The following is a 22,663-nucleotide window of genomic DNA, read 5'->3' as shown; positions in this document are numbered from 1 at the left end:
CGCGGTTTTACCAGCTGCGATACACTCTGATTCTTTGTAGGATGGCTGAGTGGACTAGCGAAGGCGGCGGATAAAGTGGAATGTTCTTGTTGGTTGACAAATATTTATCTAGGTCTAGGAGTTTATTCATATTGTGGAATCTGTCAATCCACTCTTTAAGTGTTCCTATCCTTTCGCGTTTCTTACGACATGTGACGTCAAGATATGTTGATTATAAAAGGTAGTAAAAGTTTCCAGATAAGCCTAACCCTGGAACTTCACTCTAAACAGTAGTTTGTAAATTCTCAAGAGTACATTCACGTTCTGCCATGAGTATAATAAACGTGTTTTCAACACATCATAATACTATAAAGCATACCATAAAATACCTTACATTATATCACAATAATAGAACTAGAAAGTAGGCCGGATTCGTAAAGTACCATACTTAGGCAATCTATCCATTTCTGTTCTCTATTTCCAACTTTCACTATATTTCTGCTATCGAATTTTACATACGACAGGAAAATATAAAATAAATAAATAAATTTAATAAAAGGATACTAAATCATTTCACTGAATGTTTAATTGAGACGTTATTAAATTACGGTTGGTACGTTTTCAAGTTACGCTATAGGACACCAAGGAAAATTGAAAAAAGGGACAACATTTAAAACGTTTCTCAAACAATAAATAACACAAATTATACTGGTAAATAAACTTCTGATACTGTTAGCGTGTGACAGGTTAAGTAATTTACTCGAGGTTTACTCGAAAATGCACATACACCGGAGAGTAACCAGCGGTATGGTACTGTAAAATATTAACAGAATAGACAAAAAATTAACGAATCAAAACTGTTCAAATCTCGCACATAATATAATTTTAATATTTAAAATCATTTGAAAATATAACAATATTTAAATGAGGTCATTTTACAATTATTACTTGTTAATTAATAAAATATCTTGTTTAAATAATTTTCACTATTGAAAACTAAACCTGTACACAGCGAATTCGTTAACGAAGAAAATGTGTTTAATTTTGTACATTAATGACCCCAAATGAACACAAACTGTTTACATTATTCATGTTTTAAGACAGAACTCAAGAGACTAATTAAGTGTGAAGAATCTAGAACTTGTTTTACTAACTTCAAGAAAATGAGAGTGCATGGCGTGACATTACTGACGAGCGTTAGCCATTGTAAACACGTATTACGCTAGACATCGTAAGTAGCACTTTTGGTGAATTCAAAAAACAGTACTTTCTTCAAATTCTCTAGTTGTATTATGCTTCTTATAAGAAATCAATCTAATAAGTTTAATATATATCTACCTGGCCACGCAGCTATTGAGTCTAACAGACATTCCGCGCATATACTTCTAAGCGTACGCAGAATGACTTTTCGGCTCGATAGCTGCGAAGTCGAATGGTACGTCGAAAAGTCGCTCATATCTGAAGTACAGTATCCAAAATCAGGCCAAATTACCTTACACTCATTGTTTAAACAACTTATCTTGCATTTTAATTTTCAAAATTATACTCCATTTTCAAGATAAAACACCTGTTCAAAATGACTTTACACCTTAAACCATACTGATCAGAAACGACCTATCACTGGTGGTCAACTTCTACAAGGCATCACGTGACAGTGCGTACAAACAATGTTGGTAGTGTTCAACGTACGCTGGATGTATAATAATTTATTTAATATTATGTAAATTAAGAAAAAAAAAACAAGTTTATAATCTTGCACTTCGACCGGTTCTGCATCGCCCCCTGCCTTTCCAGAAGTCCGGTATACAATTAGAAGGACGCGGAGATTTTCTGACCATTATTGGTTCATCCGGGAACAACTGTTGCACTACATCTTGCGTTTCGTCTTCAACCGGCCTTTCTTGGGTTTCTAATTCTGATGTTGCCAGTTTTCGAACAAGGTCGAAAAGTCGACTTTTCAATACTTCTCCCAATTCATTGGAAACTAACTCTCTTCCTTCTGGATCCTGAAAAAAAGAACACCAAGATTTAAAATGTATTTAAATATTATTTTAACCAAACATATTCTGCGTACAAAAATTGATATTATACTATCAGCGTTTGAACGCGCGCGTAATATTGTTTGTCGAGCTATGGCGTTACCGCCAATTTACCGGTGATACTTCAACAAATTAATAGATAACATGTATGTATGTTCAACCGATTCTGGAGCTGTCATTAGGTAGATAGATTCTAACCGACTATTGACAGTCAGCTAGATATGAGTATAAGTACTTTAATACATGTTATCACTGTCACTAGGTTCGTATGTGGAGACAATGTATACATTGTGTTTAGCTGCAGAATCGGGTGCGTGTGGACAAGTTTCTTATATTGTACTTATTCAGAACAACAACATGGGTTTGGCCCTTTATCCATTGGATAGACTTAGTTACATAACCTTTGACATTTAAACCTGTTTATCTGAAGTTAAAAACCAACATGCATTAAGCATCTTGTCTGAAACTACAAACAAAGCAATTTTGCCAACCATAATTATCTCATCCGATTCTTAGTGCTGTCTCCACATAATGTGTACAGATATCACAGGAAAATACCGTAATACAGCATCTCATGTGTTTCACATGTGATCATGAAAGTTTAATTTGAGGGTATAGTATATTTGTTTCACACGTGAAGTTGTATCACGGAATTCAGCTTATGATACTGGGCAAATTCAGTTAAAGAGATTCAGCTATTAATTGTCACTTTCTTAATCAACTTTCTTCAAATATTCACCTATAAGTGGATTTTCTTTCTTTCACGTTGTCCATTAGCTTAAGTGTTAAATGTGTAAAATGTAACCGCGTTACACTGTAGGTAATACAATTTAAAAGAGACTGAGCCAAAATGTCTGAATTCAATAGGAAGTTTTTTGTTGTCAGCCTAAATTAGTGACAGATTTTCAACGCCATGCTTTTTATACCAGTAATTCTATTTGTTGAGACTGCTTTTACAATAATAGAATAAAGATAAAGTACATGGTGCAAAACAATATGGAATAATCAAATGAAATTTAATATTCGCCAACAATCACTTTTCTTTAAAGCTCTCTACAAACTAGTTTGACATAAACGAATAAAAAAACATGGTAGTGATATGACGTCATCGTGTCCATATATGGGCACATCACATTTTTTTGTCATATAAAGTTTGATAGTGTAGACAGAGCTTTAAGCTACATATCGATCTCATTTCTTTTCACTAAACATACACTTTTTTTCGTATCCAAGACAGGGCCACAATGAAAAACAGGTTTTTCTTTTAACTGAATGATTGTGAAATCATGGATAAATATGTTGTTAAATAAATAAATGAAATGTAACGTGGTGGTTTAGAAGCTCGGCTACCAATAATCCCATGGTCCTGGGTGCAAATCCTGTCAGATTCCATGTTTTTTTTCTTATGATAGAACAACTCCACTTCCAAAGACTGTTAATAAGACTTTGCATGTTAGAAAATATTAATTTATTTCTTGAACGGTCTTTCATTTCTATTTGTTTTACTTCAATTGCAATTTTCAAAACTGGCTCAAATGATGAAGGAGCAACCCATATCATAACAAGGCTTACGGTGTCTTACCAACAATATTCCTAATACAAGTCTAATGCCAATTTCTAGCTTATTGATAGCTTATGTGCTTACCAACCTTGGTATTACGTTATTTGTAATTACATCGCTACTACTTTTTATTTCATTAACAAAATTATTGTCAAAGAAGCCGTCTCTCTGAGATTACTATGGCTTTTCAAACCAACTCCAGGTTAATCATTTGCGTTAAAACTGTGAACAATTAGTAATAATACAATTATTAAAATCAAAGTTGATTTCATTGTTGGTGATGAGCTGTTTCAGATCAATCATATGTTTGTTGTTATTGTTGTGGAGCTCAATCTGAACATTTTCATTTATTTATTTTCCTGTTTTTATTTGTTATGTGCTGTGATCCCTCGACAGGGTGGTCGTTTACTGGAAAATTATTACTTTTTATTGAATCAAATAATACATACACAAATGGTATAAATCTTTTAGTGACGTTTCGTTGACATACTGTCAACTTCTAATCAAACCACTGTTTGGAATGGCCTCATAATTTTTCAGTTAATTTTACTCGAAACCAGATGAATGTATTTAATAGGGTGGGTTGTTGTTATGGAGGACAATAACACATAATTGAAAAGAAAAAAATATATACACTGCCGGTTTAAATATTATTATTGTTATTGACAATTAAGTAATGGAACATGAGACAGACCTACCCAGTAAAATTGCTGCAAGCAAGTTTACCAATTTTAATATCAAAATGTCGAACAAGATTGATTGGTTCTAATGTTCGTTTTATGCTCATCATTTATGGATATATAGATTTTTCGATATATTAATTATTAAATGTTTTTAATGTATTGTTGAGTTCTAGTGAGTTAAAAGCCTTTTTTATTTATATGTTACGAGGTTTACGCATGTCAGATATACAGGTAACTATATAACCAGAGCTTAAAACTTTTATATTTACTTTTATAACACATTACTTTTATCACATCAAGGTGACTAGATAACACACTATTGTTATTACTTTTTCTATATACCTGCCTATAACGGTGATATATAACGACAGTTATTTCTCACAACGAAACTTACGCTTAAGTCATTGCTTTAAGCCACCACGTTCAATAAACGCCTGTAGAAAGACCAAGGATCATGTAACGACCATTACATCAACTCGTATGCATGCAATGCACCAGAGTAAACATGCAGTACCTTGTACACTACCGAAATAATGTATCTTACTAATAAAATAACACTATAACACTGTATTATTAAAATTTTAATTTAATACCATGTGGGAATTTACAGTGATATATTACACAATTATCTCTGTTCAAATAGGGCTAAAAGCCATTAACATCGTTGGCAGGCACTCCTGTAAAACAAATTGGCAATAAAAAGATATTAACTAAGTGTTATATATAGTAAAAAATATCATTCATCATTTTATTACGCGCGCGTGCCTATTGGCTATTATGTATGGGATATAATGTTACAGCGGTGTCGATATAATCAATGTTGCGGAGTGTTACAAAGGTAAAGCCAAAAACAATAATTAATTACTGTATATATGAACGATTTTATTTCATCACTTCCGGTATACATATTCGACCAATTCTCTAAGATGATCCTCAGTATTACCAGGGAAGAGTGAAATTACAATTTAACAAATTCATTTCACTCTGTCCTGATAGTACAGTATAATTACACACAATAGACATATTTAAATTCCTATGTAGCGGATGGCAAATGCAGACTATTTTTATTTTGAATACCTGTGTTAGCGTATGGCAAATGCAGACTATTTTTATTTTGAATACCTGTGTTAGCGGATGGCAAATGCAGACTATTTTTATTTTGAATACCTGTGTTAGTGTATGGCAAATACAGGCTATTTTTATTTTGAATATCTTATTTGCGAATGGTATTTTGAAGGTAGTGTTTATTGCGCAAATTCAAATTTTGTTTTTCAAATAATGAAAAGAAAAATAAATAATTACATTGCCACTTTTCATAAATTAATGTTCCAATATGAATGTTTCCTCTTGAGATGCACGAGGTAATTTCATTTTTACTTTGCTAATAAAAACCTTATTTTGTTTTTCAAATTTCACACTTGCTTGCTGTTCAACTTATATCTATTTAATTAATTCATTTTTATAAATTTATTCAACGAAACCAACGCTAGCGAATTTACGACGTATAGAGTTTTCTCTATGGAGTGAGTGTAGAATGGGCTCTTATCCTATTCTCACTCCTGGTTATTATTCATTGGTGTGAATTATAATAATAATTATTATTATTAGTCCCTTCCAGTGTCAATTTGAAAATCGACACCAACGCACGCCAACGCCTCATTCGATTTGATGTTCGTAGGACTTCTCGATTTGAGTGAACGTGCATATGGGTCGTATCCGACTGTTAAGCTCTATCTACACTATTTTGACAAAACATGTGTGATGTGGTGATTTGGTAGTGATATACCCAAATATGGTAGTGATATGACATCATCATGTCCATATATTGGCACATCACATTTTTTGTCACATAAAGTTTGATAATATAGACAGAGCTTTAGTGGTGGTGCTATTCCACTGGCCTGGGCCGATGGTCAACCAAGTCGTTGGTCGCGTCGTCATCAACATAATTCTTATGACACAAAATGTTCAATGGGACGTTTAACAGTTTTTTTTATAATGAACTAATTATTTTTGTTTTATTTTGTAATTTAGCGCATGCAATGTACAAAATATAATGTGTGTGGCACCACTAGCTATGAGTTTGACGCTGGATTTCTGCATCCCATAATAACAACAACAGCGACAGAGTCGTTTTTTGTACGCGTGCGAACAGGTCGCTATGTCTTGGTATGCGGGACGAATGAAATACATTTTGATTGTACCTTAATGCTCATATTATGTTGTATGTTATTTGATTCTTTGAGTGGGAGTTGGCATGGTAGGGATAAGAGTAAGGAGCTACGGCTTGAATATTATACAGAAATCATCAGTGAGAAGAATGTGACTTTCGTTCTCGTCCTCAGGCCGAGTAACTGTTATAGTCACTCATCATATATTCACAGAATCATTTTTGTGATAATTTTAATGGAACGTGGAAATAAAACTGTACCAAAACGACTTTTCAGTGCCGTAAATATTGTTTCACTCTAAGGCATTGTGCTAGAACCATTTAATTTGCAACGGATATGTGGCATTGCATTTCGATAAATAATACCACGTCAATCACAACGTCAATTAGGAAGGCAAAATAACCTACAATTCATGTTGTACTATTTATTATACTATGTTACATAAATGACATATCAACTTCTAAATAACATTCTTCGAACCTATAAAAACATTTGAAGAGAATGAGAGAAAGGAAAACATTTCTATGCCAACTACTAATGGAATCACTAGAATCTTATTGCAATAACATTCAACAATAATACTGTTTGTTTATCCAATCATATTCCTTAATGCAATCTTATTTTCCTGCGTAATGTTTTCGTCATTATTGATTTCTAACATAGCCGTCGGTAAAAAAGAAACACAAAGTTGACATGTGCGTACACACGTTGATAAGTGTGTGCGCGCGCGTGCAAATGATGATCTTTCCGTACGCGCGCGTTGATTTCTATTGGCGGTGCCTTTTTTTGTTTTTTGAATGGATAAAGATTGAAAAAATGTAATTAGTTTAAAATAATGTTTGAGATCACGTAATTGGTAAAACGAAAATGCATTTTTAATATACAACACGCCTTCAGTGCAATAATTCATTAATTACGGGCAATAAGACAACACAGAATCGATGCGTTGCATCACAAGTGGTGAGTTTGTTTCATATAAACTTTTTGTTGTTCTTGTCTTAGGTAAAATCATAAACAGCAGTTAAATCACGTAGGCGATACGACCACTTATTAAAATTATAGGCAATCTATACAGACAATGACTACCCACAATTGGAAACAATAAAACACGTACTAGATGTTATAGCCAGTATTATTCTACACACGTAGGAGTAGGAAATATATATAATTGCATTAACCTAGGAGAAGAATGTCTTTATTGATATCAAACTTTAAAGTACCGTTCAACCATGGAGAAATTGGTTCAACAACTTTGTGCTTAAAACATTGAAAGCGGATTGAAATGGCAATTATTTCTATATTATAAGTTTCTGTGTGTTTTATTCGAGCAAAATTCGAGGGTTAATATTGATTAGTGCCCACTTACATGCTTGCTTTACTGTTCGATAATGTTTGACGAACATGTCTGTTTTGGATTATTCTATTCAATTGTGGGCGTATATTGATGTCTGTCCATTCTAAATAATAACCCTTTTCACATTGCATTATTTGCTAATTCAACACATTTAACAATCTCATATTTATTGATATATTTTTACACTAACCTAGCATTTTCTAATACTATGATTAATTGCAGCACGAATTTTACTCGCATTGTTCGCACTAATCTAGGAATTGTCTAAACTACTGTGCCCGAATTTTACTCGCGTTTTTAACACTAACCTAGAAAGTGTAAAACTACGTCTGTGCCCGAATTTTACTCGCATTGTTCACACTAACCTAGAAATCGTAAAACTACGTCTGTGCCCGAATTTTACTCGCATTGTTCATTCAAATGTTTGATCATTATTAAAAATTAGGCTTCAGCCGCGCAAAAAGACTGGTAACGCGATTAAATTCACGGTTGATGATTCCAATAATCATAACACTTGATGGTGATGCCGTGATACCGGCGTCATTATCACAGTACGTTGAAGCAGGTTCTACAGCGAGCGATATGAAGTTGATCGCGTTATGATACACCTGAAGTGTGGCTTTTATTATTAGCCTGAGAGTATTGGGAGATTAATTTACTGCTTTCTATTAATTTACCTAGGTAATCATTAAAAGTAATGAAAGCACAAGGAGCACGTTAAGCTAACTATCACTTAAATTCACGTATTATTTATTTTGATTATTATTGGACACATTACTGATATTAGTAATTAATATATTAATGCGATTGTTCTTGTACTGACGCATTTTCAATTTTCAATTTCAATTTCAAAAGACATTTATTTTCCTCCATAGCAATACAGTACAAAATAATAAACAAAAATGGTAAGGAATATAAAAAATGAAATAGATGTTTGTTGGATAAAACAACAGAAAAGTGAATTTAAGAAAATTGGCTATGGAGGAAGGCATAATCCCGAGAAGATGAGGAAATCTTGTGCTGGGTATGCCTATGCAAATAAAATGGATAATTGAATAAGAGTGGAAATAAAGAGAAACAAACAAGACAAAAAAACGCACAGAAAAGGAAAAATAAAAAATAAATTAATAAATTAATTAATTAAAAAAAAATAAATAAAATAAATAAATAAATAAATAAATAAATTGATAAAAAATAGATCAATCAAATTGTAGAATCAGAAAATAAAACTCAAAAACCACAGTAGATCAATGTTCAGCAGCATAAATCAAATTGCGACATTCGATTGTTGTCTTTTTAATACTTTAACATTAGGTGTTGTTTTAATTTTTTGGAAAATAAAGAAATTGAAACAGCATTTGTAATTGGGGGTGGTAAACTGTTCATCATTGATGGACCGGAGTATCTAATACTGTTTTGAAAATAATTGGTGTTGTGGATAGGTATGTGTATATTAGTTCTAGAACGTGTAGGGTAATTGTGAATAGAAAAATTCGGAATAAACATATTGTTTAAATGATTTGGAGAAGTGGAATGCAGGGCGGAGAATACAATTAATACAATACATTAATTTGGGCTCGCTGATATCATCCGCTTAAGCATTAAACAATATTAACATTATAGACCTTTGTTTTTGTGAAGATGCGTTAATCATTGAGGATGATGCTTAAAGCTGTCTACACTATCAAACTAGTTTGACAAAAAAAGTGTGATGTACCCAAGTATGGTAGTGATATGCCCAAATATGGTAGTGATATGTCCTAATATGGTAGTGATACGACATCATCGTGTCCATATATGGGCATTTTTTTGTCATATAAAGTTTGACAGTGTACAAACAGGAAATGTATGCGAGGAATTTTTATTGATACGAAGTGATGGATAATTCGAACTGTCGCTTGTGAGTTGTCAACTAAATTGCGTTGAGCCTAAAACATGGTTTCCACTTGCGGGCGCAACGCAACGCAGCGACGTATCGACGCAAAGTGTTGTATTGCGTAATCACAAGTGGGAACCGACGACGCAACAGTGCTAGCTGAAAGAACATTATGTTGCGTAGAAGCGTCGCGAGTGGGAACCAATCTAAAGCTGTTACGTTACGTCAAGTGGACAATTTGTTGGGAGCCGAATGTGTCCCCTTAATATGTTCTACTGAATTTAGACTTTTAATTTACTTCACTTGCAACTTGCTTCTAGAATAAACGGAACATTTGTAAGGATAATGTCAATTCGTGATAATCCTTTTCACTACCTTTGTTTACGTTTTTGTATGACGCGTTATGTGATGCATTGCCTCCAAACACCACTTGACTGTCTCTTTAAATCTCAAGTGATTGGGCAATATTATTAATTGACTTCAAGGGCCTCATAAGGACCGACGTAATAAAATAGCCTTCTTATAATGTCGTGCGGAAAGATTTAATACGAACATGGCTGTATTATTAATAGTCAATACTCAAAATCAATGTTGGCAACTACTACTGTAAATCGGGTACAATACAATGACTTTTGCAATCCAAACCATTACCTTTGTATATTTTGGAACAAAATATACAATATCTCTATTTGTATCCTATGATTTTTGTTTGTAGTTTATCAATTTTCTATAAAATATAAATCTTTAACAAATTATTCAGACGCGCACATATATACGCGTGGATAAGTATTGATGCGTACGTACAAAGTCCAATCATGGCTAATCCAATCCGTCGACTGTGATTGGTCAACTTCCCTTGCGCGTGTTCTTAAACTGCGCCTAATAGCATGAACACGCGCGCGACAATGTGAAAAAGGGAAGATAAGGCAATAAACGATCCCAATTTATAGTCTTGTGTGTATTTTTGTTTTCTTATTTCGTTCTTAATAAGACTAGAATATTTGTACATGCAGGAAAGACAACGTTTCCTAATCCTACTACAGAATATATCAATATTTTAGAATTAAGTACTTGAAATGTAAGTTTGATTTACTGTAAGTTATAAAATCAAATCAAACACACTTTAACGTATTGTCAACGCGCACACAAGTTGTTGACAAATTAGAAACGACAGACCACCAAGCAAAGATTGATCAACTTTGACATCCATCACATTTGGCGGATCGGCCTTCTGTATTATTAACAATACAATGATATAACAACATTAATTAACACCCTAACATAAAGTACTGTAATTTGGTAAATCGATTATATCGGTTATGCAGCACATTCTCACACAGTATCATGTCTAGAGACAATGAACTGTAGGGCTGTTTCGTGTCAAGCACTAGTAACCAGGATCACCCACAACACACGTATAGTATTGTCCAGCACCTAATATACAATTGAGACAAGTAAGAAAGTTTCTTAGTAAGCAGACAAAAAACAGCAGGTAATCTTAAATAGAGAAATTACAGAATAAGTTTTAAAATCGAAAACGTTTTAATTAAAATTCTGCAAGGGATTTGTGTTTACTTGACGATTTTGGTACACAAGATAAAATAATATCTATTGTTATGATCACAAACATAAGAGAACATAACATTTGGTAACAAACCTGAATTTGATAATTAATTTTTACAAACCGATATTGAAATAAAACTATTGAAAACAAATTGGGAACATTACACTTTTTTTGTCAAACTAGTTTGATAGTGTAAACAGAGCTAGCTTAAGATGTTAAACGTTATTTGACAGTACGAAACTGTAAAACCAACTGAACAGTACTCTAAACAAAACTATATTTAGTATTTAGGAGTAAACTTTCTTTTTTTTAAACTATTGTATATAAATTAGGATACAAAGAAATTATTTGATAAAAAAAACATCTCACTTATTCATAACCGATTACTTATTCAGATAAAAAAGTGATGCCCATTGCAAAATACCACTTCAATTATTTAAAGATTATTTAGATTCTAAGTTATTTCATCAAACTTTAAAGTACACATTTATTTTTCAAAAAAAAGACTTAATGCTCAATAGACGTGATAAAATGCATTAACCCAGCCCACGGGAGAATACATTGTATACGCTTGTGAGCAACAGTGCCAATATATTCATTTATCCTTAAAATAGTGTAAATGTAACAATTTACGCAAATAAAGGAGGTGGGAAATTGTTTTAAACCATTATGCTATCAATTATTAATGTGGTTGTTGAAACATATGTTGTGAAAGTCGAACAATATGAGTATAAAAGTATAATCAACTCAAAATAGCCTGTTTAACGTTTTGTTTGTTTTTATATTTCGAATCTACATACAGGCCCTTATACAAAAAAAAATCACCATAGATTTGACGAGACCCAATTATTCCTTGCATCAAAGATTTAGATTCCATTGGGATCATTAAAAGTGAAAGAAAAATTCTAAATTAAAAAAGAACATTGTCAAATAGCCATGGCATTTGGTTTATAGCATCAAATTAATCTGATAATTTCTCAAATTAATTTGATAATTTTTGTAAAATAAAAATTATAGCTTGTTAGCCGGAAAAGGGTGATATGAACGATGTACCGCGTTATACAGCTTTATTAGAAATCTACACTTTTTTATTCAAAACAAAGATCATTGCGCATTTATCCTGAAAAAAGTGTTTAAATTAATTTTAAACAAATCAAAAGTGGGAGAAAGTTTGACGAAAGGGGGGTTTGTTCAAAAGAGGGGATGCAACAAATGAAAAAGGTTGTCCACGTAAGGAAGCAAATTGTCTCACAAATAACATAGAATCGAACAATAATAATAGTTTATTCATTTATATCGCTCATTTAAAAAAAATTAAAATGTGTTCAATGTCACAAGAAAAGTAATTTTTACATAAAAATAGTTATAAGCAAGCTATATGTGATAGGAAGAGATGTTATTTCTATTTGTGCACATTTTTGTGCAATAGGATCTTACAATTGTCTATTTTTTATTGGTATTTTTATATAGTTTTTGTTATTACTTAATTGTATTGATTTTCTTTGTATGTGCTGCCCATAATGTTTTTATATTTTTAGTATGTTCATACAGTGCTTTCAGCTTTTGCTGCTTTTTGTATTATATTTTTATAAAGAAATAAAATAAAATAAAATATAAATAAAAAATTTGGCCCCTATGGCAAGACAAGTGCGCCAAAACTACTCAATCCATACACGCCACAATTGCTGTTGATTGCTGCTCTTCAATATTAATCGTTTTATCCTTTGTCTGTTGTTATATTTTCACTTGTCACATGCAATTGGTAGGTCTACTTTAATTTAATCTTAACATGCATAATAAGTTACTTTACTAAGACCACGATGAATGCCAACACAAATCCATGTACGTATGTCCATGACATGCTCTTTGAATTCGGCAAGCCTCTGGCATTAAACCGCACACATACATTTCGAGCGGATTTGGTAACTGACGTTAAGGCATTTTAATAATTATAATATACTACGGAAATTAGAATAAATGACAATGTATTGAATGCGTTTCATTATTGAGGTTAACAATTTCTATCACGTTAGCAAATGTTCACGACGCGTCACTCGACTTCGCAACTGTCGAGTAAAGAAAGTCTTACGCGCATGCTCAGAAACATGTTAGCAATACGCAGAATAAAATTCACGTAGTGTTTGTATATAGCTCATATTTTTTAGCTATTTCATATAGAATGTATTCTCTACTTCTCAACAATGACTTTGTTATTAACACTATTCGTGCCTCGCTACTGCCGTCACTCGCATCCATAGAGAAAGACAATCGTAACTATAAATTTCTCTTTCCACACTTGTCTCTCCCAGTCTTCCTAGGAGACGAACAATTAATCTACATTATACATTTAATTTTAATAACATGTTGCATTAAGGATAATAGGTGTAGATTAAAAACAAAATCAGTGGAAAAAAAAAAAATGATATAGGCCTAGTAATCGGTATCAAAATGTTCGAGCCCTCTCGACTGGACCGACATAGATGTTCTATCTGATGGCAACATGATAATAATTTGTAAATAATTGTTGTTATTAGCCGTTTCTAATTACCTATCATTTCAATTATTTCAATTAATTTTTATGGTACGGGTCATTGAAATTGTAATTAATAATTCACAAATCGGGTATAATCTTCGTAATGACGCTGATTAAAGCCAGAAAAAACATCCATTGTCCGTCGTGTTATTGATTACAGTTATTAGTATCAACAATACTGCAGCCATTTTGTAATATTAACACAGATATACAAGACATCTGTGTCTGTAATGTCTTGGCCTAACACAACAGTTTATTCAAAGCCTTTATTTTCTTTATTTGTTCCATTATTATTGTATTGCTAAATGGAACAATGGGTTCTTCTTCGATTGTATCGATAACTAATTGCTATCATAGAGGATAGTTCTCCCATTAATGATATTGTATTGATACAAATGTGAACCATATAGGACAGGTAAATCAATCAATCAATCAAAGTAAAATGTTTTCTGTTTAAGTTCATAATAATAAATTAACACTAATTTGATTAAACTGGGGGGGGGGGGGGGGAGGGGGAATAATAGAGCAAAGCTCGGTTATTCATGCTCACTGTTGATTGGTCAAAAGAAAAATATCGTACGATTTCAGCAAATAAATGGCTTCTTGATCCATCGCACCGAGTTCCGAGTCCGAATCAGGTACGAATTCAAATCGTACGATCCCATGTTTTACCACTGAACCCACTTCTAAGATGTTTTTCTTAGGGCACCGGACCGAATTCGGACGCAATGTGAAAGGAGCTTTATTCTATCAACGAGAAACATCTACTGAATGTGTCACAAACCTGTTAAATAACGCATAATACATTGGCGTCCTGAGATCCGTTCAATTAGTACATATTATCCATCGTTGGTCAATGGCAGGGGGCCTTAATTGCCTATTAAACGGTCAACACGAGTTTAAAATGACAATTTATCATTACAAACTACTATCATACAATAAAAAATACTGAAGCAGAAAAGAAGCATTAAGCTACACCTTAAAGCGAGTGAAAAAATACATGACACATTATTCTTGGAAATTAGCAGCAATAAACATTCTTTTACTGTTTCCTAATAATCATTCCTTTCATTTTGTTTGATTTATAATGTGTACTGTTCACTTTATTGGTTATTTTGCCCATTATGTACACTTCATACTACGTTGCGTTGTGCCTGAATGCCATCCTAAAGTGTGCCTAACATTTTATAATTCAGTCTTTATTTTTTTTTCTTAATTTTTCGTCCGTGGCATTCAGTGTGAATACAACCTAGTATTTCTATACTATAGAAATACATATTTCTATAAGTTATACAAAACAATGATCGCCGCGAATTCAACATGTTTGTTTTTTGCTCCTTTTCCGTTCCATACATTACGATTTCAATGTTTGTATTATACTTCTTCCAGCTATTGGGTATAGTTTGCAATTTAATTATGTCTTTAAAATATCTTGACACATATAAAACCACTTTTGATCTTGCTGTTGGCTATCTTAGTATCTTACATTACATGGTAATTTAAGATGTCTTCAAAGTGGTACAACCACCACACATTTGATTACAGTAATTTTACTTTGTATGTTTGTCGGATACATCTCATTACTATACCTATGCCCAATTTCAATACTTTTTACTATTGGCACTCAAAGGTTCCGGCATCCCTATCGTATTAATAAAATCTATTCAATTCTAAATTTGAATTTATCAATTGATTGTTAAATGAAATTTGATTAAAATATAATTCATTTTAAATTTTAGCCTGATCGATAACGATTTCGTCATAGATAAAATAACTGTATTTTGATTAAATCGAACTACTTTTTTTTTCTTTTAGCATAGTTTTACCATTTTAAAATGTATGCATAAGAAGGTTTGTATATTGATGGGTACACATCTCCTCACATCTCGAGTGTCAAAACCTATCTTCACGTATTATTTTACTTGTATGTAGTCTGGCTGATTTATTTACATAAACTCAGGCAGCTTAACGCGGCAATCTGAATTAATTTCATATCCATTACTAAGATTTACATTACACAGGGTTTTATAAGGCAAGTTAGATATTTAAGTCGGTTTTATCTTACAACAGGACACGGTCTGAAGATCATAAAGCGACCATATTCAACGTTATAGCTCATATCCTTAGTCAAGTCGCGTCGATAAAAAAAAACGCGCAATACTTACGCGCGCGTATAAAAAAGAATAAATACAGTATATCACTGAATGAACGCAACAAGACACAGTGATCTGAAGATCATACTATTGAATATAATAAAAAATAAAATCATTATTCTTGCAAAATGCGTTAGAAACGTATATCAATAAAGACACGCAATGATCACGAAATGTATAACCATTTTTATCATTTTAATGCACTGGTGCCCGACTGTGTCAGCGAATTAATAAGTTGCTATATATTTTTGCTACTTTTTAGTACTGGCAAATACAAAATTATTGTTTTATGTAAGATAAGTATCTAATGATTTTTTACCAAAAATAAAATAAAATATTACTAATAGGCACACTCAAAATGACCTATACTTTTCAATAATATACAAAACGATTTGGTAACCTAAACATAGCGTACACAATAATGTTTTTTCGACAAAGCTGTGTCTGAAATACCAGGAATGGAAAAAAAATGAAATGATGCGGCAGTACAAAAGAAATCAATGTTACTGAAACTAAAAAAATATTTATAAAATATCGTTAAATCTGGATAAACGAATCATGCATAATGAAGTCTACAAAATCCATGTTAGCATCTATTAGAAACACGTTGAAACATGTGTTGATATAGGCTATAGATATGTATACAAAAAATACGTAAATCGTCTTCCACACTTGGTCCGGTCCGGCTCCGACAAATAGAATCGCATCTTGATGTTTTCCCGGCGCTTCACGCGGCTATGAGCCAATCTTTTTACTCGCGTGGCGCGTGGTGAAAACGATAATCAAAACTCACGCGCAATCTGACGCGAAGCCTGCACGTCGTCACTTGAGCCGGATCCTGAACGGAGCAGGTGTGAATAGACCTTTATTTCTCATTTTACCACGACTAGTAGCAATAACGTTATGATATTATCTGTAGACACTAACTCACTAGGGTGTGCTTACTGTAGTCATTATGTTTTCCATCTAAATTACTATATGGTCTCTAATGTTATGGTTCTTTATATAACGTTACTATCACTTCCCTATTCCCAGATGTGCGTCGTATCTATGTTAAACATTTTCAAATGATTAATTCAATACCAAAACCAAATATTGCACTCATAATACGGAATTAATGATTGATTTAAGGGTGATTCATTGATATATTCAATGTTTAATATAGAAACTTTTTTTTTTGTAAATTTGATGCAACAGACATAATGTATCCAATAATTGGGCAGACGAGACAATGATGTATAAAAAGTGTAAAATCGTTAAAATAAAATAAATTTATACGGAGCTTATTATACTTATACATAATATGCAAGAAATTAGACATTTAGGTTACAACTTGACAAGAGCAATCTTTTTCTTTAACCTCATATTGTCATTTTAAAAGTTGATGTTACCTACCTATTTATTGGCAATACAAAGTGAATGAACGAACGAATGAATGAACAATATGAATCTAAATGTGTAGACCTTTATGATAAAAACACTAAACAATTTGATAAAATAATTTCAAAAAGTATTTCACGTACCTGTAAAATGTCGTAAACTTGTTGTTTTTCGTAAGGACTGATGCTCCTGGCGTAGATACATGATACGAGTAGTAATAATGGCAATAGGGTACCAGCCAATACCTGCGACATGTTGATAAAAAGAAACTATACAAATGAAGAGAGAATTCAATGCTCTTAGTTTCGTTGTCTCGATCTTTCCCGCTTGAATTTGTATGAAAAATAAAACGAATGTCTGTCGTCTGCTGGCAGTGCTTGTCGTCTGCTGCTCGCTTGCTTCACAAGTCCTAATATAAGCGAAACCACTTTCTATTGTGCAAACCTAATTAGCCCTACTCAACGTCTGGAACAGTCAAGCCTATACCGCCTAATCACAGTTGAATATCTATTGAAAAAAAACACTAATATACACTGGCCTTTTTTATTCATTAGCTTTTGAAAAAAAGAACTGATTATTGAATTTAATACGGTGATGATCAAGTAGTGACGTCATGATTTATGTTCAATGCCTTAAGTGGGAGCGAAGGTTTTAATATATGGATTCGCTAATACCAATTATGGGATTGTAGGCGCGTAGGCATAATTCTGGTCCTTAGCATTTTTATTAAGATTGCTCATTAGTTCATTGTTTGGAATCTTGATAATATCCACGTCCTGCAATTAGTTGATTGAATAATTTATTGATTGACGTACAAACAATTACTATCATACTTGAAAAAAGGGAAAGAAAACATTAGGCAATACATGCAAAAGTAAACAAAATTCACAATAAACAAAACATAAACACTAAAACATACAAAAATATTCACTCACAGCACATGAGACGATTATTTATTAAAAATTCGATACAAGAATCATTATTGACAAGGGCGTGTCTAGTAGAGATTAATATGGGCGAAGCTCAATACAGAAGATAGATCTCTTATCAACAGTCACGCGTTGTTTGCGTTTAATCCTTGTTAAGCCAAGTGCGTCCTGGGTAACCAAGCTTAAAGCTTGGTTACCTAGGACGCAGCGCTGTTGATTAAGCGCAAACGCAAGTTCGACCAACCACAAGACGTAATGGATGATGATCCATTCATCTCTAGGACGCGCGCAGCGCAAGTGTGTGTAGTGCAGACGCAAATTTGACAAGTCACACACGACGCGATGGATGATGACATTGCAAGGGGAGTTAATGCCATTACCGATTTGCATGCTAAGCCATGAATAGTTTTTAAAAGTACACACACAAAACTTTTCCCAGCATGTGTTGTTTTATTTTCACACTTCAAGATACAGTGTTTCAGGTAGTGCTGCGCATGAACTTTATAAAAACCTTCCGTTCAACCGACTTATGATTATTGTAAACGCTATTTTTGGTATTTTGCTTAAAAATGTTTACGTTCTTCCACATGTGATACTTTTACAGATATTGTGCATTGTTATTTTAAGCTTTGTTTGTACCATTTCAACTTTCTGCATGTTAACGTACTGAACCGAAATTGAATCAAATAATAATCTGTTTGATTATTATAGTCCACAACCCCCGGAGTTTGTAAATAATAATTATAAACATGTAAATGGATGGTATTTCCAAGTTTCGTTACTGATACGACTATTTGCTTTCTAACGTGTTGACAATTGAATAAATTTGGTAGAAAATCCCCGTGGTCTATTCTAAACATTGTAACTTTTATTACTTACTTACTTATTATTGTTATATTAATTGGTAATGGGTCTGTCAGGCAAGTTATATTTCTAGTTTTAATCAAATAAAGCCGTTGCTTTCTACTTGTGTTTCACACATTATTACTAATATTACAGTATTACTAATATTACATTATTACTAATATTACAGTATTACTATTATTACTAATATTACATTATTACTAAAATTACATTATTACTAATATTACATTATTAGAATTAGGGCATTAAATATGTTAATAAGTAGAAAGAGTCATCACTCTAGCTTGCACTAATTGAAAAAAAAAGTTGATATGAAAACATCCGTGTTGTTTTAATCCTTGTTGCTACATTTTCTAGCTCGAGAGTCGATGGCTGCCGGTGAACAAGTAGCAAGAACTAACACTGTCCCCCCTGTGCTGTAGCAGCGTCACAAAATGTCAACTAAAGCAGTCCTCTATCACTGTTTGTAGAGTGTTTCGGTGAATTTCTTAAGTAAAATGATTTTTTTTTAAAGAATCGTCAAGATTGCTCTCACAAGCAATTTTGATTATTATCGGTTTTTTTTCTTTTTCATCCAAAGCCGCATATATCGTTTTTATTGTACGGCAAGGTCATCCATCGTACTGGTTCCTTGATTATAGGACACTAGATAATGATCAACTTTATGAACACTAAAATAATAAAATATTATTTGAAAAGGTTTAAATATGAATATGGAAGAACACAAGCAAAACAATCATATCTAAGTAAAGATACAGATAACGGTTTAGTTACCAATAAAGAAGGTTTATTGAAATGAAATGTAACATCTATAAGTATAATTATTTCCACAATATAATAACATACATACAGGATAATAAATGCAATGAAGTAATCATGTGGGGGGAGCCATTGTTATATATATTATATATATTTATATTAAGAATAATAGTACTACTATGGAATTAGTGTGGTATTAGAAGTATTTAATCTACAGTAGATCTAACTGACTTTCGATCGTCAGTTAGATACTATCTAGTGACAGCTGCAGAACTAGGTGAATGCATAGTAGTAGGCCTACGATAATGGTTTAGCAGAATCGTAATCACACCTAGTAAAATAGTATGAGATTGAGATTTATCACAGGATCTGTATTGTTTATTTCGGCTTAGTAGTATGGAATAGCGACATTTTGTGTACAGGATTATTCGTGTCAGGAAAAGAGTTAGTCCTTATTTATATTATCCAGCATTTACATACATGAATAAATAATTGCTAGTTGTTGGTAAGTTCAATAATGTAGGTCTTAGGGTATGTCACTAACTTATGAAATGTGCTATTCTCTTCAAGAATATCTTTGTAACTAATTTAGCATTTTTGAAATCATGGAGGAAAAAATCTCCATGGTAAAATCATCATCATCATCTTCCTATACTGTGTAGAACCTCATTTGAGTATAGTCACACATTGGTTGGTCACATTTATACAGCTGGGCTTTATAATTTTCTTTAAATTATGTGTTCCACAAAAAATTGAAATTCAAGCTTTACGATTGAACAATTTTCTATCTCACTTAACTCCTAAAGATGATGCGAGTATCAATTGTAAATAAAACAAATGTCGATAAACTTCTGCCCATTTTGTATAATACGACTTAATCCCGACAGTTTCTGTATACAAATCGTTTTCTTATAATATAAGATTATTTTAATATTATTAAAATAATCATATAAAGTTGTTTTTGTTTTGATAAAAAGTGCATTATGTTATACAAACATCTATCTATCATTTTCAGTTAAACCGAATTTTTGTACAAAATATTTTAGTCATAGTTTGAACAATACAGGACGGTATAATGTCTCTATTGGTAATTAAAGTAAACCGGAATTAGATTATATATAAGAAAAAAGGGACAAAAGAAAAATCATTTGGCTAATGGTTATACACACAAATAATAGAATACATTGTGTGACGGTGTTAGTTTTCCAGAAGTCTTAAATTGTAACAAAAGCTTCTCAGTTCGGACAAAATAATACTAAGTCTAAAAATATTTCTTCGTGTCGAGCGCGTATATATCACGTGGGATATGACGTCAACTGACATGATTGCGTTTCTGACATGAGAGAATACTGGAACATAACATGGAAGCCATTGGTTGAAAATTATTGTGCTATAATTTCTCACAATCATGACATTATGAAGTTCACTGACATTAGAACACGCGCGAATAATACAGGCACCTCGTGGCCGGCGAGAAAACTCAATACGCTACTGTTGACACTATACTTGATATTATAATGAAAAACCTATGATGCTAGAAACTATTGCAGGTGATTCCGAGTGATATGCTGAATTGTTAATTTAACGAAATCATCGATCACTCTTAACGGATCGAAAGTCAAGAATGTCTGTTTTTATTGACAGCTTTGAATGAAACTTAACACAAACAATTCGCTTTCTTAGTTCTCTTCGGTTCAAAGTTATACTTCACTCAAATATTTTAAAACAACATACGGGTTACAACTACGATGACGACAATACAGAGTTCGCGCCAACTCGATGACGTCACATTTTGAGCTAATATTTTGTTTTACATTGACACCCAAAGCTTGAGGAAAATTACAACGTGGTAAAAAAAACACCTTACGTGTTTCATTGGGTACATGTAGATAATAAATTGTATTTTCATTTCTGCATGTAATGTATCCCTTGATAATTTTGGCGAATTCAATTTGATATATGTTTTAAAACATGAATATAATAGGACATGTCAAGTAATCCGTCAAAGTTAACGAGGATAGAAATCAGACAACTATGTTTACCTATAATGTTCTACTAAGCAGGTGGCAAACCAAAATCCTATACAACTTTCTGTCAACATCATGTGTTCGTAAAATATATTTTACAAATATGTTTTTCTTTTTTTTTCATTTTTTTAGTTTTTAGTGTTATCTGTTGAGACGATACGATTTCACTGTGCGTTTTACAGCAGCAGTTCTATAATTATATTTCTTTGATTTTCTTATTTCTTAAATGTAATTTCTACTGTTCTATGGTTATGTGTTAAGCCTAGAATTATAAACAAGTCATGTATGTAATTGATAGCCACTCTCTTCATTGACACCTTTTTTGTTGTTCTTTAATTTATTTGCTATAATATAAAAGTCCCAGTGTCGTTTGTGGTTTTAAAAATGGAGAATAAAACTGAAAACTAAATAAATACATTTTGTTGTTGTAATTGAAAGTTTGCATAATTTATTTTAATACAACTAGTGCAATGTAAGCTTTGCGACTTTAGTCAAATATGTTAATGAGCTGTGACGTAAAGTGCTTAATCTCGATGGTTTTTGGAAGCATCAACAACCGCTTCAGGGAGAAACTTAATAAAATGAGTCCATGCTAACTTACCATCGGAAACATTCAACACATTTGGCCAATCAGAAGCAGATAAAAGTAGTAACTCGTTTCTAATAATAATAATCAGAGGCACATATAGTCTTACCTCGTATACATAATATTTTCAGAGATTCAATGCAATTTACTACTTTTATTTTCAGTTCCAAATTAAATTTACTTTCTGATTTTCTTTAGAAAACAA

General features: G+C 32.4%; 1 protein-coding gene across 1 annotated transcript; it reads right to left on the bottom strand.

The window, feature by feature from the left end:
* Positions 1 to 839: 839 nt before the first annotated feature.
* On the bottom strand, positions 840 to 17,702 carry LOC144834866 (uncharacterized). Its single transcript, XM_078689833.1, has 2 exons — positions 17,437 to 17,702; positions 840 to 1,985 (listed from the first exon to the last, which is right to left on the bottom strand). Exons 1-2 carry the CDS (start codon positions 17,545 to 17,547, stop codon positions 1,725 to 1,727), a joined length of 372 nt encoding a protein of 123 aa, XP_078545959.1. The 5' UTR covers positions 17,548 to 17,702; the 3' UTR covers positions 840 to 1,724.
* Between the last annotated feature and the right edge of the window lie 4,961 nt (positions 17,703 to 22,663).

Source organism: Antedon bifida, chromosome 2 (genome assembly GCF_963402885.1).
Source record: "Antedon bifida chromosome 2, ecAntBifi1.1, whole genome shotgun sequence".
Classification (NCBI taxonomy): domain Eukaryota; kingdom Metazoa; phylum Echinodermata; class Crinoidea; order Comatulida; family Antedonidae; genus Antedon; species Antedon bifida.
Note: the sequence above shows the minus strand (reverse complement) of the source record. Positions and strands in the feature narration are given on the sequence as shown.